Source organism: Nomascus leucogenys, chromosome 7b (genome assembly GCF_006542625.1).
Source record: "Nomascus leucogenys isolate Asia chromosome 7b, Asia_NLE_v1, whole genome shotgun sequence".
Taxonomy (NCBI): domain Eukaryota; kingdom Metazoa; phylum Chordata; class Mammalia; order Primates; family Hylobatidae; genus Nomascus; species Nomascus leucogenys.
The window spans coordinates 42240724-42256456 of NC_044387.1; the positions used below are offsets into that span (position 1 = coordinate 42240724).

General features: G+C 38.5%; 1 protein-coding gene and 1 long non-coding RNA gene across 2 annotated transcripts in view; one reads left to right on the forward strand and one right to left on the reverse strand.

Annotated features, from left to right (window-relative positions):
• Nucleotides 1-1072: 1072 nt before the first annotated feature.
• MOCS2 (molybdenum cofactor synthesis 2) lies at nt 1073-12855 on the reverse strand. The gene is made up of 7 exons (XM_003276520.4): nt 12795-12855; nt 11605-11726; nt 10159-10303; nt 5196-5323; nt 4456-4606; nt 3425-3548; nt 1073-1671 (listed from the first exon to the last, which is right to left on the reverse strand). Exons 3-7 carry the CDS (start codon nt 10254-10256, stop codon nt 1606-1608), a joined length of 567 nt encoding a protein of 188 aa, XP_003276568.2. The 5' UTR covers nt 10257-10303; nt 11605-11726; nt 12795-12855; the 3' UTR covers nt 1073-1605.
• Nucleotides 12856-12953: 98 nt separating this feature from the next.
• LOC105740038 overlaps nt 12954-15733 on the forward strand; it is a 29442-nt gene continuing 26662 nt past the window's right edge. Inside the window, exon 1 of the long non-coding RNA XR_001116050.2 lies at nt 12954-13234. This is a non-coding gene — a long non-coding RNA (uncharacterized LOC105740038). The remainder of the gene's footprint in view (nt 13235-15733) is intronic.

Below are 15733 nucleotides of genomic sequence, written 5' to 3' on the forward strand. Positions count from 1 at the left end.
CCCAGTAACCCCATGATAATGTGCTTTCAGATATAATGCAACAACCAACACTCACCCCTTCTCTCCAATGGGGACAGGCTGAAGCTCGATGGCAAGCAGAGTGACACTGAACTGTGAAGGTAAGGCTGAGACCAAACAGGCAACCCGAAAACGGCACAGGAAGTAGGCGGAGGGTTTGTCTGCCCTTCCAGTATCCTTCTGGCCCAATCTCTCCAGATGAACTAATGAACAAGCATCAACTGATGTAACCAAGCGATTCCTAAAGTCAGTGTGGCTGTCCTGTGGGTCCCAGCCACAGATAAGATGCAGAGTGTTCCCCAAGGTATTTTAGGTTGGCAGAAAAAGATCACTGGGTGGGTGCCTGGCACAAAACAGGCATTCAATAAATATTTGTTGAATACATGGGTTCCTTAGGTAAAAGATGTTTTCACTACATATAACAAATAGGATTACTAGGTTTCTTATTTGTCCCAGACATAAGAAAAAAATCCTTCAATCTAAGTGTCTGAAAGTATGGCTTTTGTTCTTAATATGCATAATGCAAATTTTGTGATGATGCCAACTGCCCAAATTTTGCCGGTATTTTATTATTTTATGAGCTATGTGTTTACTTGAAATTTGCTGAGAGTAGATCGTAAATATTCTCACCACACAAAAGAGGGGACTATGTGAGCTGAGGAATATGTTAATTAGTTGGATTATGGTAATCACCTCACAATGTATATGTGTATCAAAAATCACATTGTATACTTTAAATATATACAATTTTTGTCAAGTATACCTAAATAAAGCTGGAAAAAAATTTTTTAAGAACTATATGGGACTTATATATACAAGTCTATCAAAATACTATAAAGCTTAACTAATTAAAAATTGGGGCATTGTTTACCTAAACATTTCAACACAAACCACCTTGTTGCTAGTTAGCTTTATGACAATTTTGTGCTGATTTGTATATTGATACAAAATTAACAACTAATAAAAAAAAGTTTCCTGGTAAGATTATAGATTCTGAAATCCCAGAAATTTCCATAATGAGAACTATTTTCGGCAATTTAAAGAAAAAATACTCTTTTTAAACTTTTGAAATCATGGGTTTTAGTTTATTATTTTTAATATATTTCTGAAAATATATAATATCAAGACGGATAATGATTTAATACTTTCCAGTTCTGCAAACATTCCTGTCATGCATCCTTAATAACAATGCTCTCCCTGAACCGGGACAGGGGTGGGGGTGAGGTGGGGTTGGTGGGGGAGTATGTTTCTGAGCTAAAGTCACTGAGGAGGGCCAGTACCTCAATGTGTGTTGAGTTACAATTAGAAATTAGCCATGGAAGGACATGTCTACCACAGATATCTTTCCTCACATTTAAATTATTCCATTTCTTCCTACAGTCCTCCTTCTATCTTTAGTTCCATTTTAAATAACCCTTCATCCTACATCCTACATCTTGCTTCCTTTTTCTCCCTTTTGTCCCACTAGTATAACATAAGAGATTGTGCTTCAGTAAACTACCCTGATGTGGAGAGAAAAAAATCAAAATGTGATCAATAATAATAGTTTAACAAAGTTAAGATTGCATGCTCTAAAAACATAAGAGATTAATTGCTGGATGCCCAAAAGCACTCTTTGTTTCCTTTCCAAGATGATGACTCTTCGTATATTTCCTAAAAAACAAAATCATAACCAGTATTAAAAATAGACCATTCTAATATATGAATATAAAATATATTTGAATAAATCAGACAAATGAATAGCACATCTATTTCAATGGCTCCTCTTTTAACAATCATGATGAGAGACATCATGGGCAAGGTTACATAGGGGAAGATAGAAAGTCTTTAGTTTTAAACACTTTTTTCTTTCCAAACATACCTACTACTTCAACATTTCTAAATATGTTTTTCCAAAGGCAAATATCTTCATTAGCTGTTGAATTAAGTGATCACCTCTCAGAAGTTCTTAAACAAGTTTGAGCTGCCCTCTGGTATGAGCTGTTCTTTGACATATGCACTCTACCTACCTGCCACCCTTCCCTATATCACAGATGATCTCAAAGCACAGGCCGAGACTAGAACCAGACTAGAAGTTAGATAGTTTGTAGAAAGGAGGGGTAAGGAGAACATATCACTTTCTCCTCTCACTCTCTAGTCACATTCCATTTCTGTAGGGAGAGGAATTCAAATTCAACTGTCCTCTGAACTCCTGCACTTCCTTGGACTCTCTATGGACAAACAAAAGCAAAATACGAAGCCCAGCTAGTCCTCAAAGCATGAAAACAAGAATATGCCCCAACTCCTGCTCATTATCTGTATTTCTGGGGTTGCTCCCATCTACTTTCTGTCCACTGACTGTGCACCCTTTCCTCCCTGGTAAAGAAAGCTACCCCTGCCTCCCAGGCTTGCAGCTGATCTTAGAATGCTCTTCCTACCTCTCCCTCTCTGAGGGCCTGCCTCCTGTTCTATCAAAATTGTGTTAGCCCTGTTCATAGCAAGGGAACAATATATCTGAGCTTCACTAGGTTTCCTTTCACATATTCTATCCTCTAATCCCTACGTATTCTCTTATAACAATGGGCTTCAATTTTATTCTGAAAACATGGTCACCATATTTCCCAGGCCCTGGTTATCAGTTCAACTTGCTTATTTCTACCACTGACTGAGGCAGGTCCCCTGGGAAGGAGGGGAGAAGTGCCCTTTAAAAGCCTTGGCTCTCTGCTCTGGTCTTTTGATCTACTGAGCTGTTCATTAACTCCTCAGCTTTCTGTCAACCACAACGCTGTAGGCAATTGTAGACAATTCTAGACATTGAATGTGCAACCATAGAACAATCCCACTGTTAATGTTACTACACCAGGGGAGAAACTAGGGAGTTGGGCCTTTTCATCCCATCAGAATGCTCTATTTAACCAGAGAATTACTTGCCCTTATTGACAGAAAACATGCCAGAAGTTCCTATTTCTGTTTTTAAATCCACTCACTGCATTTTCTCAGAGGGAGCAGTATCTCACCTTTTGTTTTTCTTCCCTAAAAAGGACCTCTAGGAAAAGCCTCTTTCTTTAAAGAATTTCTATTTTAGCCATTACCTAAATAGCTAATGCATTATTCTCACTCTCCAACAGAAAGACCCTCTAATTCAAGGGAATTATAATCTAAGGGAAATAACTTCATACATGAACCCCTCCAACAGTCCAGACTAGGAATTCTCACTGTTACCACTCATTGAGGCTTACTGTGTGCCATGCATTCTTTGGGGCACATATTTTTCATGCTTAACAAATCTTGGAAAGAAGATATTTGACAGATAAAGAAAACAAGATACTACAGTCAGTAAAAAGTCCATAAATATTGGGGGGTTTATCTAAAAATTCCTGAGAAAAATCAGGTCCACATGGTAAAAAGTGTGATTTTCTTAACTTACCTTTTTCCATATGGGCACCTTGGCTTTTAAAGTATCAATGGCATAGCTCACAGCTTCAAGAGATGCAGCTCTGTGGGCTGAGGACACAGCAATGATTATGCTTGCTTCTGACACTGGAACCAAGCTTTAACAAGATGAAGAGAAAAAAATCACCACCATCTCTGAATCTACGTGTTAAAGAATCTGCTAGACAGATGAAAAAAATTCCAGGTATGCAGTCTTAGAATTATATTGTAGTTCTATTTTACGTAAACATACAGTTAGAAAAGAGTAATTAATTGCAGTAGCATTCAGCAGAGGCAGCAGATGAGGCTGATGCTACAGCTAATTTGTTAGAAAAGGGTAATTAATTGCAGTAGCATTCAGCAGAGGCAGCAGATGAGGCTGATGCTACAGCTAATTTGTTAGAATCTATCCACTAAACCCTCCTGATGGGCACCAAGGAAAATCGGAAAATCCTTTCATTGATACAGCACACATCTGACTCAACAAGGCACAGTGCCAAGTAATGCCTAGAAATACAAAGTTATGTCCTAAGGAGTATAATACAAAATTTTAAATCATACATATCAAGTAATAGGAGTGACAATATTAACCATTAATAAAACCACTGGTTATTAATAACAAACTAGTAACTAGCAGAGTATGATAGATACAGTCTCAATTACTGGCTTCTTTTTAAAGCCAAGAACTCTTCTCTTTTTAGGGGTACAAAAAGGCAAACCACTTTAATGACTTTCAGAGGCATTTATATCAAATAAGAATCTGTCACAGATTGTCATAGGGCCTGTAAGTCTTGGCACAGGTGCACTTTGTTACAGCAACAGAGGCAACAAGAGCTCTCCCAATATCAAAACCCACTAGGCAGGCACTAAAGGTACTAACAGCCATCCCTATTGTCCTCCAAAAATAATACATGAATATTCCTCTCATGGTAATATAGAATTCCTAAGAAAGATTCAAGAATCAGAGTTAGTACAAAGATGGAAAACAATTATACTTAACTTTTAAAGTGATAAAGGAAATCATACCCAAGTCTATGGAACACTGCTATGTGTTTGACCGGCCATTTCTGCCTAATGTCACTACAAATCTTTCTGACTTCATTTTCCGCCATGGGTAGATACGCTTCATATTCTAAGCTAATGACTTTTTTCCCTTCAAAGTTATTTCTTGTAGTCCCTTTAAAAATTAAAAAAAAAAAAAGGAAGAAAAAGAAAACAATTAAAATAAGGTTTTTCCCTACAAAAGAAATAGCACGTTAATAAAAAAGGAATATTTTTAATAGCAAACAAGCAGCATACCAATTCTTCTAGAACTACTTTGAAATCTTCTAAAAACAAAATTTGATTAGGAAAATAAAACAGATCATCACAAAGATGACGAGGAAATAAAACAGCACTGATTAAGCAAGCTTATTAAGAACACTCACCTGGCAAACCAGGCAAAATTCTTCTTCTAACAGATACTTAAAAGGAAAATATTTATGTTCCCAGGACTATCAAGTACATTTTTACCTTCAATTTTGGAAAATCTAGAATTCTCTCTCCTAACAATGACTTTTATCCTACTTTTCAAAATGCCTTGTAATTTAATATAGGTTAATTTGAAGGTTACTAAAACAAAACAAGAACTAAAAAAAAGTCTACCCACCATCATCGGTAATCTTGGTTTAAAGTTCAGTATTTCAAACTCTTCCGTTAACACTGAACATGGAAAGCACATGCTAATTTCTATTGTCTTGTACAGTGCAATGAAAATTACAACTCACCTACAAATAGGGATATTGCACCACAGAGCGGAGACATCACCAACTGTGAGACTTCATCTACTGAAAGTTTCTCGGCAGTAAAGTTTATAACATCTTTAGATTTCTCTTCAACTTCATCCGTATCTTTCCTAGAAATAATACGTTAACAAATCTTAACAAAAGTCCTAGGGGTAAAACACTCAACAACTTATAGGCTCTTTCAATTTATATTTTTTTCTATATTATGTCGATGTAAAAGGAAGAGGCTGTGGCCAAAATATAAAGAGTTTACATGAGCCAAATCAAGGACAGTGGCCCAGGATACTTCCAAGATAGCTCGGGGAGTTCCCTTGGGGAGCACTCCCTCAGCCTTTGTTGCAGGCAGGTTTGTAAAGGCAAAGGGAACAAAAAGTGGGCTGATACAATGTACAAAGTTTCACCAAGAATTCTCATTGGCATACAGAGATAATGTTGATCACTGATTGGCTGTACACTGTTGAGTGTCCAGCATATGGATTTTATGGTTTCTTAGCTTCAGCTAGTCTGCAGCCCTCATAATAAGTGGCCTCAAGGGACCAGTGGCTCACACCTGTAATCCCACCACTTTGGCAGGCCGAGGCGGGTGGATCATTTGGGGTCAGGAGTTTGAGACCAGCCTGGCCAACATGGTGAAACCCCGTCTCTACTAAAAATACAAAAATTAGCCGAGTGGTAGTGGCACACATCTATAATCCCAACTACTTGGGAGGCTGAGGCAGGAGAATTGCTTGAGCTTGGGAGGTGGAGGTTGCAGTGAGCTGAGATTCATCGCGTCACTGCACTCCAGTCTGGGTGATAGAGTGATACCCTATCTCAAAAAAAAAAAGAAAAAAAGGTAATGATGCAGCTTAAGTGGGGGTGACATGACTGCCATTTCATTCTAGTGCCTTTCTGTGCCTCTTAATGTTTTATCTGACGGGCTCACATTCCTCAGATAAAAAGTTTCTTTTCTTTTTTTTCCCACCATTAAATGTGTTAGGAGGCATGATTTGATCTGAATGATAAAAATAAGCAAGTGTAAAAATGAGCAAAACTCAATTATGTGTATAAATATTCATAATGAATCAGGCATGACATAAAAAGTAATCCATTATTAACATGATCACTAAAATACAATCTATCTCAATGCCAATATATTCCAAATTCTGTAACTGCTATTCATATCTCCCATCAAGATACAGTGGAGGTATCGCCACTTTCACCTACATGCCCTTCCCCTCTCACCACTATGGTACCAAGCACCACACCTAAAGCTGCCTTTTTCCTTATCCAACAAAAAAGGGAGAACAGAAGTGACAGTGATTCTACTGGAACTGGGTTCCCTTCACAAACTGGCAAAACCCCAGGTAAGTAACTGAGGAAATAAGGGAATGAACTGCACACTTATTTACTAGGTATTTTGCAAAGCCCTTTGCCATGCATTTCTCATTTAATTCCTCAAACATTACACATACTTACTAAGGACCAGAGACTAGGGCCAGGCACTAGATATCAACCAGGGAGAAAGAAGCTCACGCTCCTTTCCTAAGGGTGCTTACATTCAAATAAGAGAAACAAAGCACTACAGGAGAAACTCAGAATTACAAATAGGGATAACTTATGGACGTAAACAGGCTTCAGAGACAGAACCTGGGGTCTGGGGGAGATTTCTCTCAAGAGGCTGTATGAAAAGTTGCAATCTGAAAGATAACGAGGAAGTCTTCTAAAGAAACCAGGGCACAGGCCCCCAGGCAGAGAGAGGGAGTGGCCAATGCCAAGCCACTGGGACAAGAAAGGGTGTGATGTGCTCCAGAACCTAGAATGAACGGAGAGAACTGGGCAGGCTGAGGCTGGACAGGTAGGTAGAATCTTGCAGGCAATGAGGAATATAATTATTAATCCTGTAAGGTTTCATCTGAATTGAAAGACGAGAGAAAGAAGGCTCAGAGAAGTTAAGGAACTCACTCAAGGTGCTGAAATTCCAAACAAGGAGTCTTAGTTAAGCCAATGTTCTTTTTCCTATCTCCTTTCCACCACGGAAACAGCACAATTCTTTATATACCACTGGATTCCAGGATTTTTCATCTGCTACACAAGCCACCTAAGTGTCTTCCACCTCTTTTTCTTGCAATAAAATATAGGTAATACAAATATGGTCTATGAGCTTCAAACCATACTGAGTTCCCACAACTTCTGATTTTACAAGACTACTAAAACCTAGTTGGCAGGTTTTAAAAATGCATTAATACCAGTCCTGCGAAACACATTCAAGCAACACACAACGCTCTTGAGTAATCTTCGTAACCTTTTCAAAGAACAGTTGTAATTACCACAAATACCCCTTTAATGGCAGCCTATAGTTTTCTGAATAAATTCCAAATTCCAAAAAAACTGCATTTTTAGAACCTCCTGAAATCATGGTGGTGATATGGTGACCACAGTTTTTAAACAGCATTGAGATACATATCTGACAAGAGATTCTTCTATTATTTCCAGATAGTAGGCCTGAGAAAGAAGCCTAGTGTTGACATGAGAGGCAATCTGTTTTACAGATTGATTCTTCATTTCTTGTGGCATTGACCTCCAGGAGGATGGGGAAAAAAATGGGTGAAAAGAGATAAAAAGGCATCCTTGGCTTGTTCCTTTCTTTAATGGAACCAAGTTTTTGCCATTAAGTATGATATTTACTCCTGATTTTGAATAAAAATCCTATCAAATTAAGAAAGTCTTCTTTCATTCCTAACTTACCAAGAGTTTTTATTCAGGGATGACTGTTAATTTCTACTGTTTGTTCTTCAGTTGACAATAAATTAAGCCTCATTCTGTCTGTACTTATAAGAAGCCTGAACTCTCCACACTATACTGAACAAGGTTCTTGTATATTATCCTACCTGAATATGGACTAAGTTGTTTAGAAAGACGACAAGGTAGCATGGGTCAAAGAGCTACCTGCAACACAGCCATAACAATAAAGCTATTCCTTTAGTCCTGGGCAATGGTTAGCTTTCTTTTCAGGCATTATTAGCTGTGCAATTTTTCTACATTTTCCATGGCCAGGAGAGCTATTATCTAGTATTAGCAAGTGTGGTTGGAAAAAAGTACACAGACAGTCCAATAATATGAGTTCAAATGTTGTCTTTTAAAAACCTCTTGAATCCTCAGCAAAAAGAACAAAGCTGGAGGCATTACGCTACCCAACTTCAAACTATACCACAGGGCTACAGTAATCAAAACAGCATGGGACTGGTACAAAACAGGATGCATAGACAAATGAAACAGAACCCAGAATCCAGAAATAAAGCTTCACACCTACAACTATCTGATCTTCAACAAACTTACAAAAACAAGCAATGGGGAAAGGATACCTTATTCAATAAATGGTGCTGGGATAACTGGCTAGCCATGTGCAGAAGACTGAAACTGGACCCTTTCCTTATACCATATACAAATATTAACTCAAAATGGATTAAAGACTTAAATGTAAAACCAAAAACTAGAAAAATCCTGGAAGACAATCTAGACAACACCATTCTGGACATAAGAACAAGCAAAGATTTAATGACAAAGAAGACTCAAAAAGCAATTGCAGCAAAACCAAAAATTAACAAATGGGATCTAATTAAACTAAAGAATTTCTGCACAGTAAAGGAAGCTATCAACAGAGTGATTGGACAACCTACAGAATGGGAGAAAAATTTTGCAAACTATGCATCTGACAAAGGTCTAACATCAGCATCTCTAAGGAATTTTTTAAAATTTATGAGAAAAAACAACCCCATTAAAAGTGGACAAAGGACATGAACAGGAACTTTTCAAAAGAAGACATATATGTGGCCAACAATCATATGAAAAGAAAGCTCAACATCACTGATCATTAGAGAAATGCAAATCAAAACCACAGTGAGATACCACCATCTCACACCAGTCAGAAGAGCTATTATTAAAATAACAGATGCTGACAAGGATGTGAAGAAAAAGGAATGCTTATACACTGCTGCAGAGAGTGTAAATTAGTTCAATCATTGTGGAAGACAGTGTGGCCCAGAGACTGAAATACCATTCAACCCAGCAATCCCATTACTGAGTATATACCCAGAGAAATATAATCGTTCTGTCATAAAGACACATGCACACGTATGTTCGCTGCAGCACTATTCACAATAGGAAAGACATGGAATCAACCTAAATGCCCATCAGTGGTAGACTGGATAAAGAAAATGTGGTACATATACACCATGGAATACTATGCAGCCATAAGAAAGAATGAGATCAAGTCCTTTGCAGGGACATGGATGGAGCTGGAGGCCATTATCCTTAGCCAACTAATGTGGGAACAGAAAACCAAATACCAAATGTTCTCACTTATAAGTGGGAGATAAATATTGATTACACGTGGACACAAAGAAGGGAACCATAGACATTGGAGCCTACTTGAGGGTGGAGGGTGGAAGGAGGGAGAGGATCGAAAAAATAACTGATGGGCACTAGACTTAATACCTGGGTGACAAAACAATTTGTACAAGAAACTGCCATGATACAAGTTCCCCTGAACTTAAAAGTTAAATAAATTCTTTTTAAGTTGGCTCTTTCACTTATTAGCTATGTGATTAGCTATGTGATCAGCTATGTGATCAAAGGCAAGTTTTTTAAGTCCTCTGAATTTGTTTTTCTACCTGCAAAATATGGATATTAATATGTCACTGTGCCTGACACATAAGATCTCAATAAACTATGCTAAATGAAACATACGAAACTGATACGTTTATTGTAATTAAACTGCTTAAAATAGACTTGATGCAGAAATGGTGGTATTCATAAACCTGTTGGCACCAATGAAGAGTTGCTGCATCAATAAAGATTTGGTACAGACTGACAAAGAATATACATTAACAGCAAACCACATACACTTTATCATCTGTATGATCCTTCCCCACACGACTGATTAAGAAAAACAAATCTCACATACCTAGATGGCTCAAAAGCACTATCCTCCGCTAATGGGGGGGATAACGGCAATTTCGTCTCCAGGTTGAAGCAGGAGGAGCTGATCTCCAAGCTCGACATATTCTTGACGAACAGCAAGTATTATCTGATTTCTAACATCAGCCAATCTAAAGGGGAAAAAATATGACTCAAAGTATCAACGCTATGATAGACCTCAAATCGCTTCAGCTGCAATTAGAGATATTACATAGATATAATTATATAAAGCATCACCTGCAAAATTACCAATTAAATTTACACATAGTATATGGAGAAAGGACATATCCACTGAAGAACATACTTACACACCACAAAGATACGTTAAACTGCTGTCAACTCTTTATTGGATGTTGTATGCCTTGGGGAATTAAACAACAAAAAAATGCACAAAAAACCCACCAGACTGGAGGCAACACTCAAACCAGGTCAAAAGAAAAGTTTCCAATCAGTACATGGCCTTTCCAGGGTCCTTCTATCCATGTGTTCAAGCACAAGTATAGCTGCCCACAAACTATGCCTGTACACATTATCCTACTCGAATACGGATTAAGTTGCTTAGAAAGATGAAAAGATAGCATAGGTCATAAGGCCACCTGCAACACAGCTTTATTAGCTGTTCCTTTATACCTGAACAATGGTAAGCTTTCTTTTTAGGCACAGTGAAAATGTATACAAGACCAGCTGTCACCCTCCAGGTAAAGCAGAATGGGAGACCCCACTGTGTTTCATTGATTATCAGGCCACCGCAAGAGCAACTTAAAAGATATGAAATCATGAAGTAGTTTGCTTTTAAACACTTATTGCGGAGTTTCTTTTACACAGTACTAGGACTTCCAGGTTAAACATCTATACAAGCTTAAGTGACACCACTAATATTCCTGAATCACCCTCAAATAAGTCACTTTTATATTTTGTTCCAAAAAGAACTTGAAGTGGGAATGGCAGAAGTAAAATTATAGGTTTTGCAAGAACCAGAAAAAAAAATTAAATATTACAAAAACTCAAATTCAGCAGCATCTAGGATTTGTTGTAACTCATTTTTCTTTTAATCTTAGAAATTTCTATGTTGAGCTCTCTAAAGAGGGGCAGAACAAAATGTTTAAAGCACACATTTTTAACAGAATTTATAACAATTTCATTTAATGTTATAAAACTGCAGAAGTGACATGTGCAGTGTTTTGTAAATTATCAAAGAGAATATAATCATGTCCCTCTGGGATTCACTGTGTTTTGGGGTAAAATATCTTTAATCTTTCTTAAAATATAGTGCACATTTAGAGTTTTTCAGGTGTTCCAAAAAAATACAACTAACGATTCTTTTTGACATTAAGCACGGAAATCGAAATTAACCTTATTTTTACTTTTATCATTTATGTATTTTGAAAATATTTAAATGTTACTCATATGCATTCTACAAATTTTTAACTACCCAGGATGTCGAGTTTCTATCTCCTTCCACAGCTGCAATGCTTTTATTTCTTGCGGCACAGAAATGGTCTCTGAACGAACTCCTGTTATTTCAGCACTCTTTGCAAAATACAATACTTCAACCTGAAAGTAAAGAAAATGCTTTTAATAACAACTCATACTCGTTTTCTGACTGTCGATGTTGAGCAGTTTTCTCATTTTCCAAATGTATTGCTTTAATCAAAGACAAATTTTATAAAGAAAATTAAATAACCCATAAAAAATTTCAGTATACCTACAAGTTCAAATTCTGAAAACTTGTTGTTTTAAATACAATTCAGACTAATTTCTGGATGCCTTTTAGTTTTACAAGCTTAAGTGTGCCATCATTAAAATCCTAAGTATTTATCTTCTGGGGAAACACGTTAAGCCTGCCTTAATTGACATAAAAGTATAGCACCTTTTATAAATATGTAAGCAAAGAACAAATGTCTGAGTCAAGAGATGAGTTACACAAATAAAATAAATGAACAAATAAGCAAAAAACCTGTTTCTCACGGTTGTCAAATCACCTTAGATTCCGGTCTGCATAACATTGTCCCCAGACGCTAAGGATTAAGTTATGCATCATAGTAAATCTGACATTTACAGAAGCAAGTAGGTTTGAAACACAGGACAGACTGGAATTTGCTAGAACAAACTTGTGCCAGCAGCCTGGTATGTAAGGGATCCGACGAAGTAAAATAGGCACCTGTCACTCCATGCAAACGACTCTTTACGAAATAATTACAGGTTTGCAAATGATCAAGGGTGTGGAAATCCACAGATGAAGCACAGTTCTTCATAAGAATTCTCCATGAGGTGCGTTTCTTTTTAGATTAAAATTTTAGGTTCAACAAAATGAATAATCTGGGAAAGAGGTGGCCACAAAAGGTGGAGGCGCCTTCAGAACGAGCCCGTCCTTGCTGCCGTGAGCGGACAGGAGTTCTCGGAGGGGACCCGACTTCTGCTGGGGCAGCGGCAGCAAAGCCCGGAGCCAGGAAGGGCCCTAGGACGGGGGCGGGGTCGCCCCTGAATCCGAGACGCCGGCCAGGTTGGGGGCTAGTGGGGAGGTCCGACTGACCAAGGCTGGGTATGTGGAGGGAAAGGGCGGGAGAAACAAGTCGAGGAGGGCTCCGCACCCAGGCCCGCACACACACCCGCCACCCTTACCTGGCACAACGGCACCATGCCGCCTGGAACAGCTGGACGAATCACAGCCGCAAAGGCGCAGGCACGGGCCCACCCGGAGCGCAGGCGCAACCCGACGGCGCTCAGGCCCCGCCTGCGCCTGCGCCTGCACGGAGCATGCGCACAACCAGCTCCGCCCCGCGCCGGGCTCTGGCTGTTTCCTTCAGGCGCCTGTTCCACGCCAGGATTAGTTTTGCTTCGCAGATGGGCCGTGGTGGTGAGAGCGAGCAATCAGAATGGAAATGGAAAAAGGGCTTATCATGCATGTCCTCCCCAGGAGGGAGATCGTGGTGCAGGCGAGCTGACGCCAGACTCCCCTGGACACTTGCCGCCTGCGTTATGGAGGATTAGCTAATAACCTTTTAGGGGCCTTGAGGATTTTCCACTGGCTCACCTTTAGGCTTCTGACACTTTTACCTACGGTATGTGAACCTCGAAAATTTGAGACAGGTCTCAGTTAATTTAGAAAGTTTATTTTGCTAACGTTGAGGACATGCCCGTGACGCAGCCTCAGGAAGTCCTGAGGACATGTGCCCAAGGTGGTCGGGGCACAGCTTGGTTTTATACATTTTAGGGAGACAGGAGACATCATCAATATGTAAAAAGTGCATTAGTTCCTTCCAGAAAGGCGGAGACTGTTAAAAGCAAGCCCCGCCCCCCCCAACTGGGGGCTTCCAGGTCATAGGTAGATAATAGATAGTAGCATTCTTTTGAGTTTCTGATAGGCTTTCTAAAGGAGGCAATCAGAATATGCATCTATCTCTGTCAGCAAAAGAGGTGACTTGAATAGAATAGGAGACAGATTTGCCCTGAGCAATTCCCAGTTTGAAGGGGCCCAAGTTATTTTTCTTCCACAGGTATATGATTGGTGTTTCTTAAAGACTTGAATATCCGCCTGGTCAGAACATTCGAACTGTATCACTTTTCCTGTTTATTGGCTGCTCGGTAATTGTATACTGTCCATCCAACTTGCCCAATTCTTGCCAACAAGAACTCTTGGCTTTAAATTGCTTGCGTCATTAAGTGGATATAAGTTACACGTCGTTTTCCTTGGAGCTCACAGTCCTGGGTAGGAGAGTTTTAAATATGAATGATAATTCCCTGTAATACTAAAGATATGTGTTACATTTCAAGGGTGGAAGCGGAAAATGGTTGTGTCGCCTGGGGAGTGAGAAGATGCTGAGAAGGTAAATCTGCTAGAATAGTGGCAGTAAATCACAAGAGTGGGAGTAGAACATGAAGAAATTTCACTTGCCTCTGACAAGCCATAGGGATATGAAGAAGCATAATAAGTTCACAGAAGGGCAAGTAGTTGGCAAGGCAGGTGTGCCTCCAGCAAAGAAGGAGGTGTTGAGAAGTGAGGCTGGAGAGTCCTTGATAGGAAAAATTGACAAGGAGCAATGAATACCAAAGTTGCTAAACATAAAAGATAAAGAATTATATTCACACCCAGGCATAAAAACAAGGGAATGACGATAGTGGCCTTAGACTCCTCAGTGGCATCTGATGCCAGCAGGTGGCAATGTGCAGTGTGTAAAAAAGGCTGAGAACGAAAGCATGACCCCATAATATAACAGCCAAACTGGTGGGGCATGATTCTCCTAAATCAGCAAAAACTCAAAAAACACAATACCCAAGAACCCTTCTTAAAAATCCTTCTTGGGCAAAAAGTCCACTCAATCAAGAGTAATCAAAGTAAATAACTCAGCAATAAAGGTATTAATATGGGAAAAACGAAAAACTAAAAAAACTGGCATTGAGATTTTAATCCATTCAAACATAAAACTAAGATATCAATTATGGGATTATGATTATAAAATAAAATGTAAGTGACATCAGAATATTAAAAAAAAGGAAACTGCCCAAAGGGGGAACATACAGTTACAAAATATCAATTCAGGTTTCTTTATATTTTTCATAATCTTTATTTTAGGAAATATTTTAGGAGCAACTATCTCTTACAAATAAACAATAATCTGATGATTTGTAATCCTATCAGTTTCACCAGTTATTTTGTTGATAAATTCAAGTAACTATATGTCAATAATATTGCCTTGCTTTCATTTTTTTATTTTCTAATTCCTAATGAGGTGAATCTTTTCATATTTTCATTGAGCACTTCTCTGTGAAGTTTCTGTTCACGTCGTTTATTCATTACGCTGTAGATATGACACAGTTCTGTTTTTGTTTTTTTTTTTTTTACAAAATACAGACCCATCTATAATTTGTGGATATGCAAGCAAAACTGATACCAAAAAATTCCAGGCTTATTCCATAGGCTTTGATATTACATTTCTTATGAATTCATTAATTAAATCAGTGAATCATCACAATGGTATATAAATTATTTAGTAATAACAAAATGACTTTATGAACATTTGCATTTCACTTAAGCTACAATTTTTTGTGAAAACATAGTTGGAGCCACCATTTTCCCAATTATTTTTACCATAAGGAATCCTATTTGGTTAAGAAAAAAAACAAGTTGAGGCAAAAACATTTCCATTTTGTTTTCGGATTGAACAAAGATGAGATTCCATGAGACTAGAAATGTAGGAGCATCTCAGACCTTCACAGAACGGTCTGTTAGAAGATCAGAAACATAACATTGCTTGTGAGAGGTGAAGCCAGCTGGACTTCCTGGGTCGAATGGGGACTTGGAGAACTTTTCTGTCTAGCTAAAGGATTATAAATGCACCAATCAGCACTCTGTGTCTAGCTAAAGGATTGTAAATGCACCAATCAGCACTCTGTAAAAATGCACCAATAAACGCTCTGCATCTAACTAAAGGATTCTAAATGCACCAATCAGCGCTCTGTGTCTAGCTAAAGGATTGTAAATGCACCAATCAGCACCCTGTAAAATGGACCAATCAGCAGGATGTGGGCAGGGACAAATAAAGGAATAACAGCTGGCCCCC

Bases quoted from the DNA above. Each gene is read 5' to 3' on its own strand.
- MOCS2 (XM_003276520.4), bottom strand. From the start codon at position 10,256: ATGTCGAGCTTGGAGATCAGCTCCTCCTGCTTCAACCTGGAGACGAAA. The intron at 5,324-10,158 runs GTATGTGAGATT...TATTATTTCTAG, and splicing joins AGTGCTTTTGAGCCATCTAG to GAAAGATACGGATGAAGTTG. The intron at 3,549-4,455 runs GTATGATTTCCT...ATCTTGTTAAAG, and splicing joins GCAGTGTTCCATAGACTTGG to CTTGGTTCCAGTGTCAGAAG.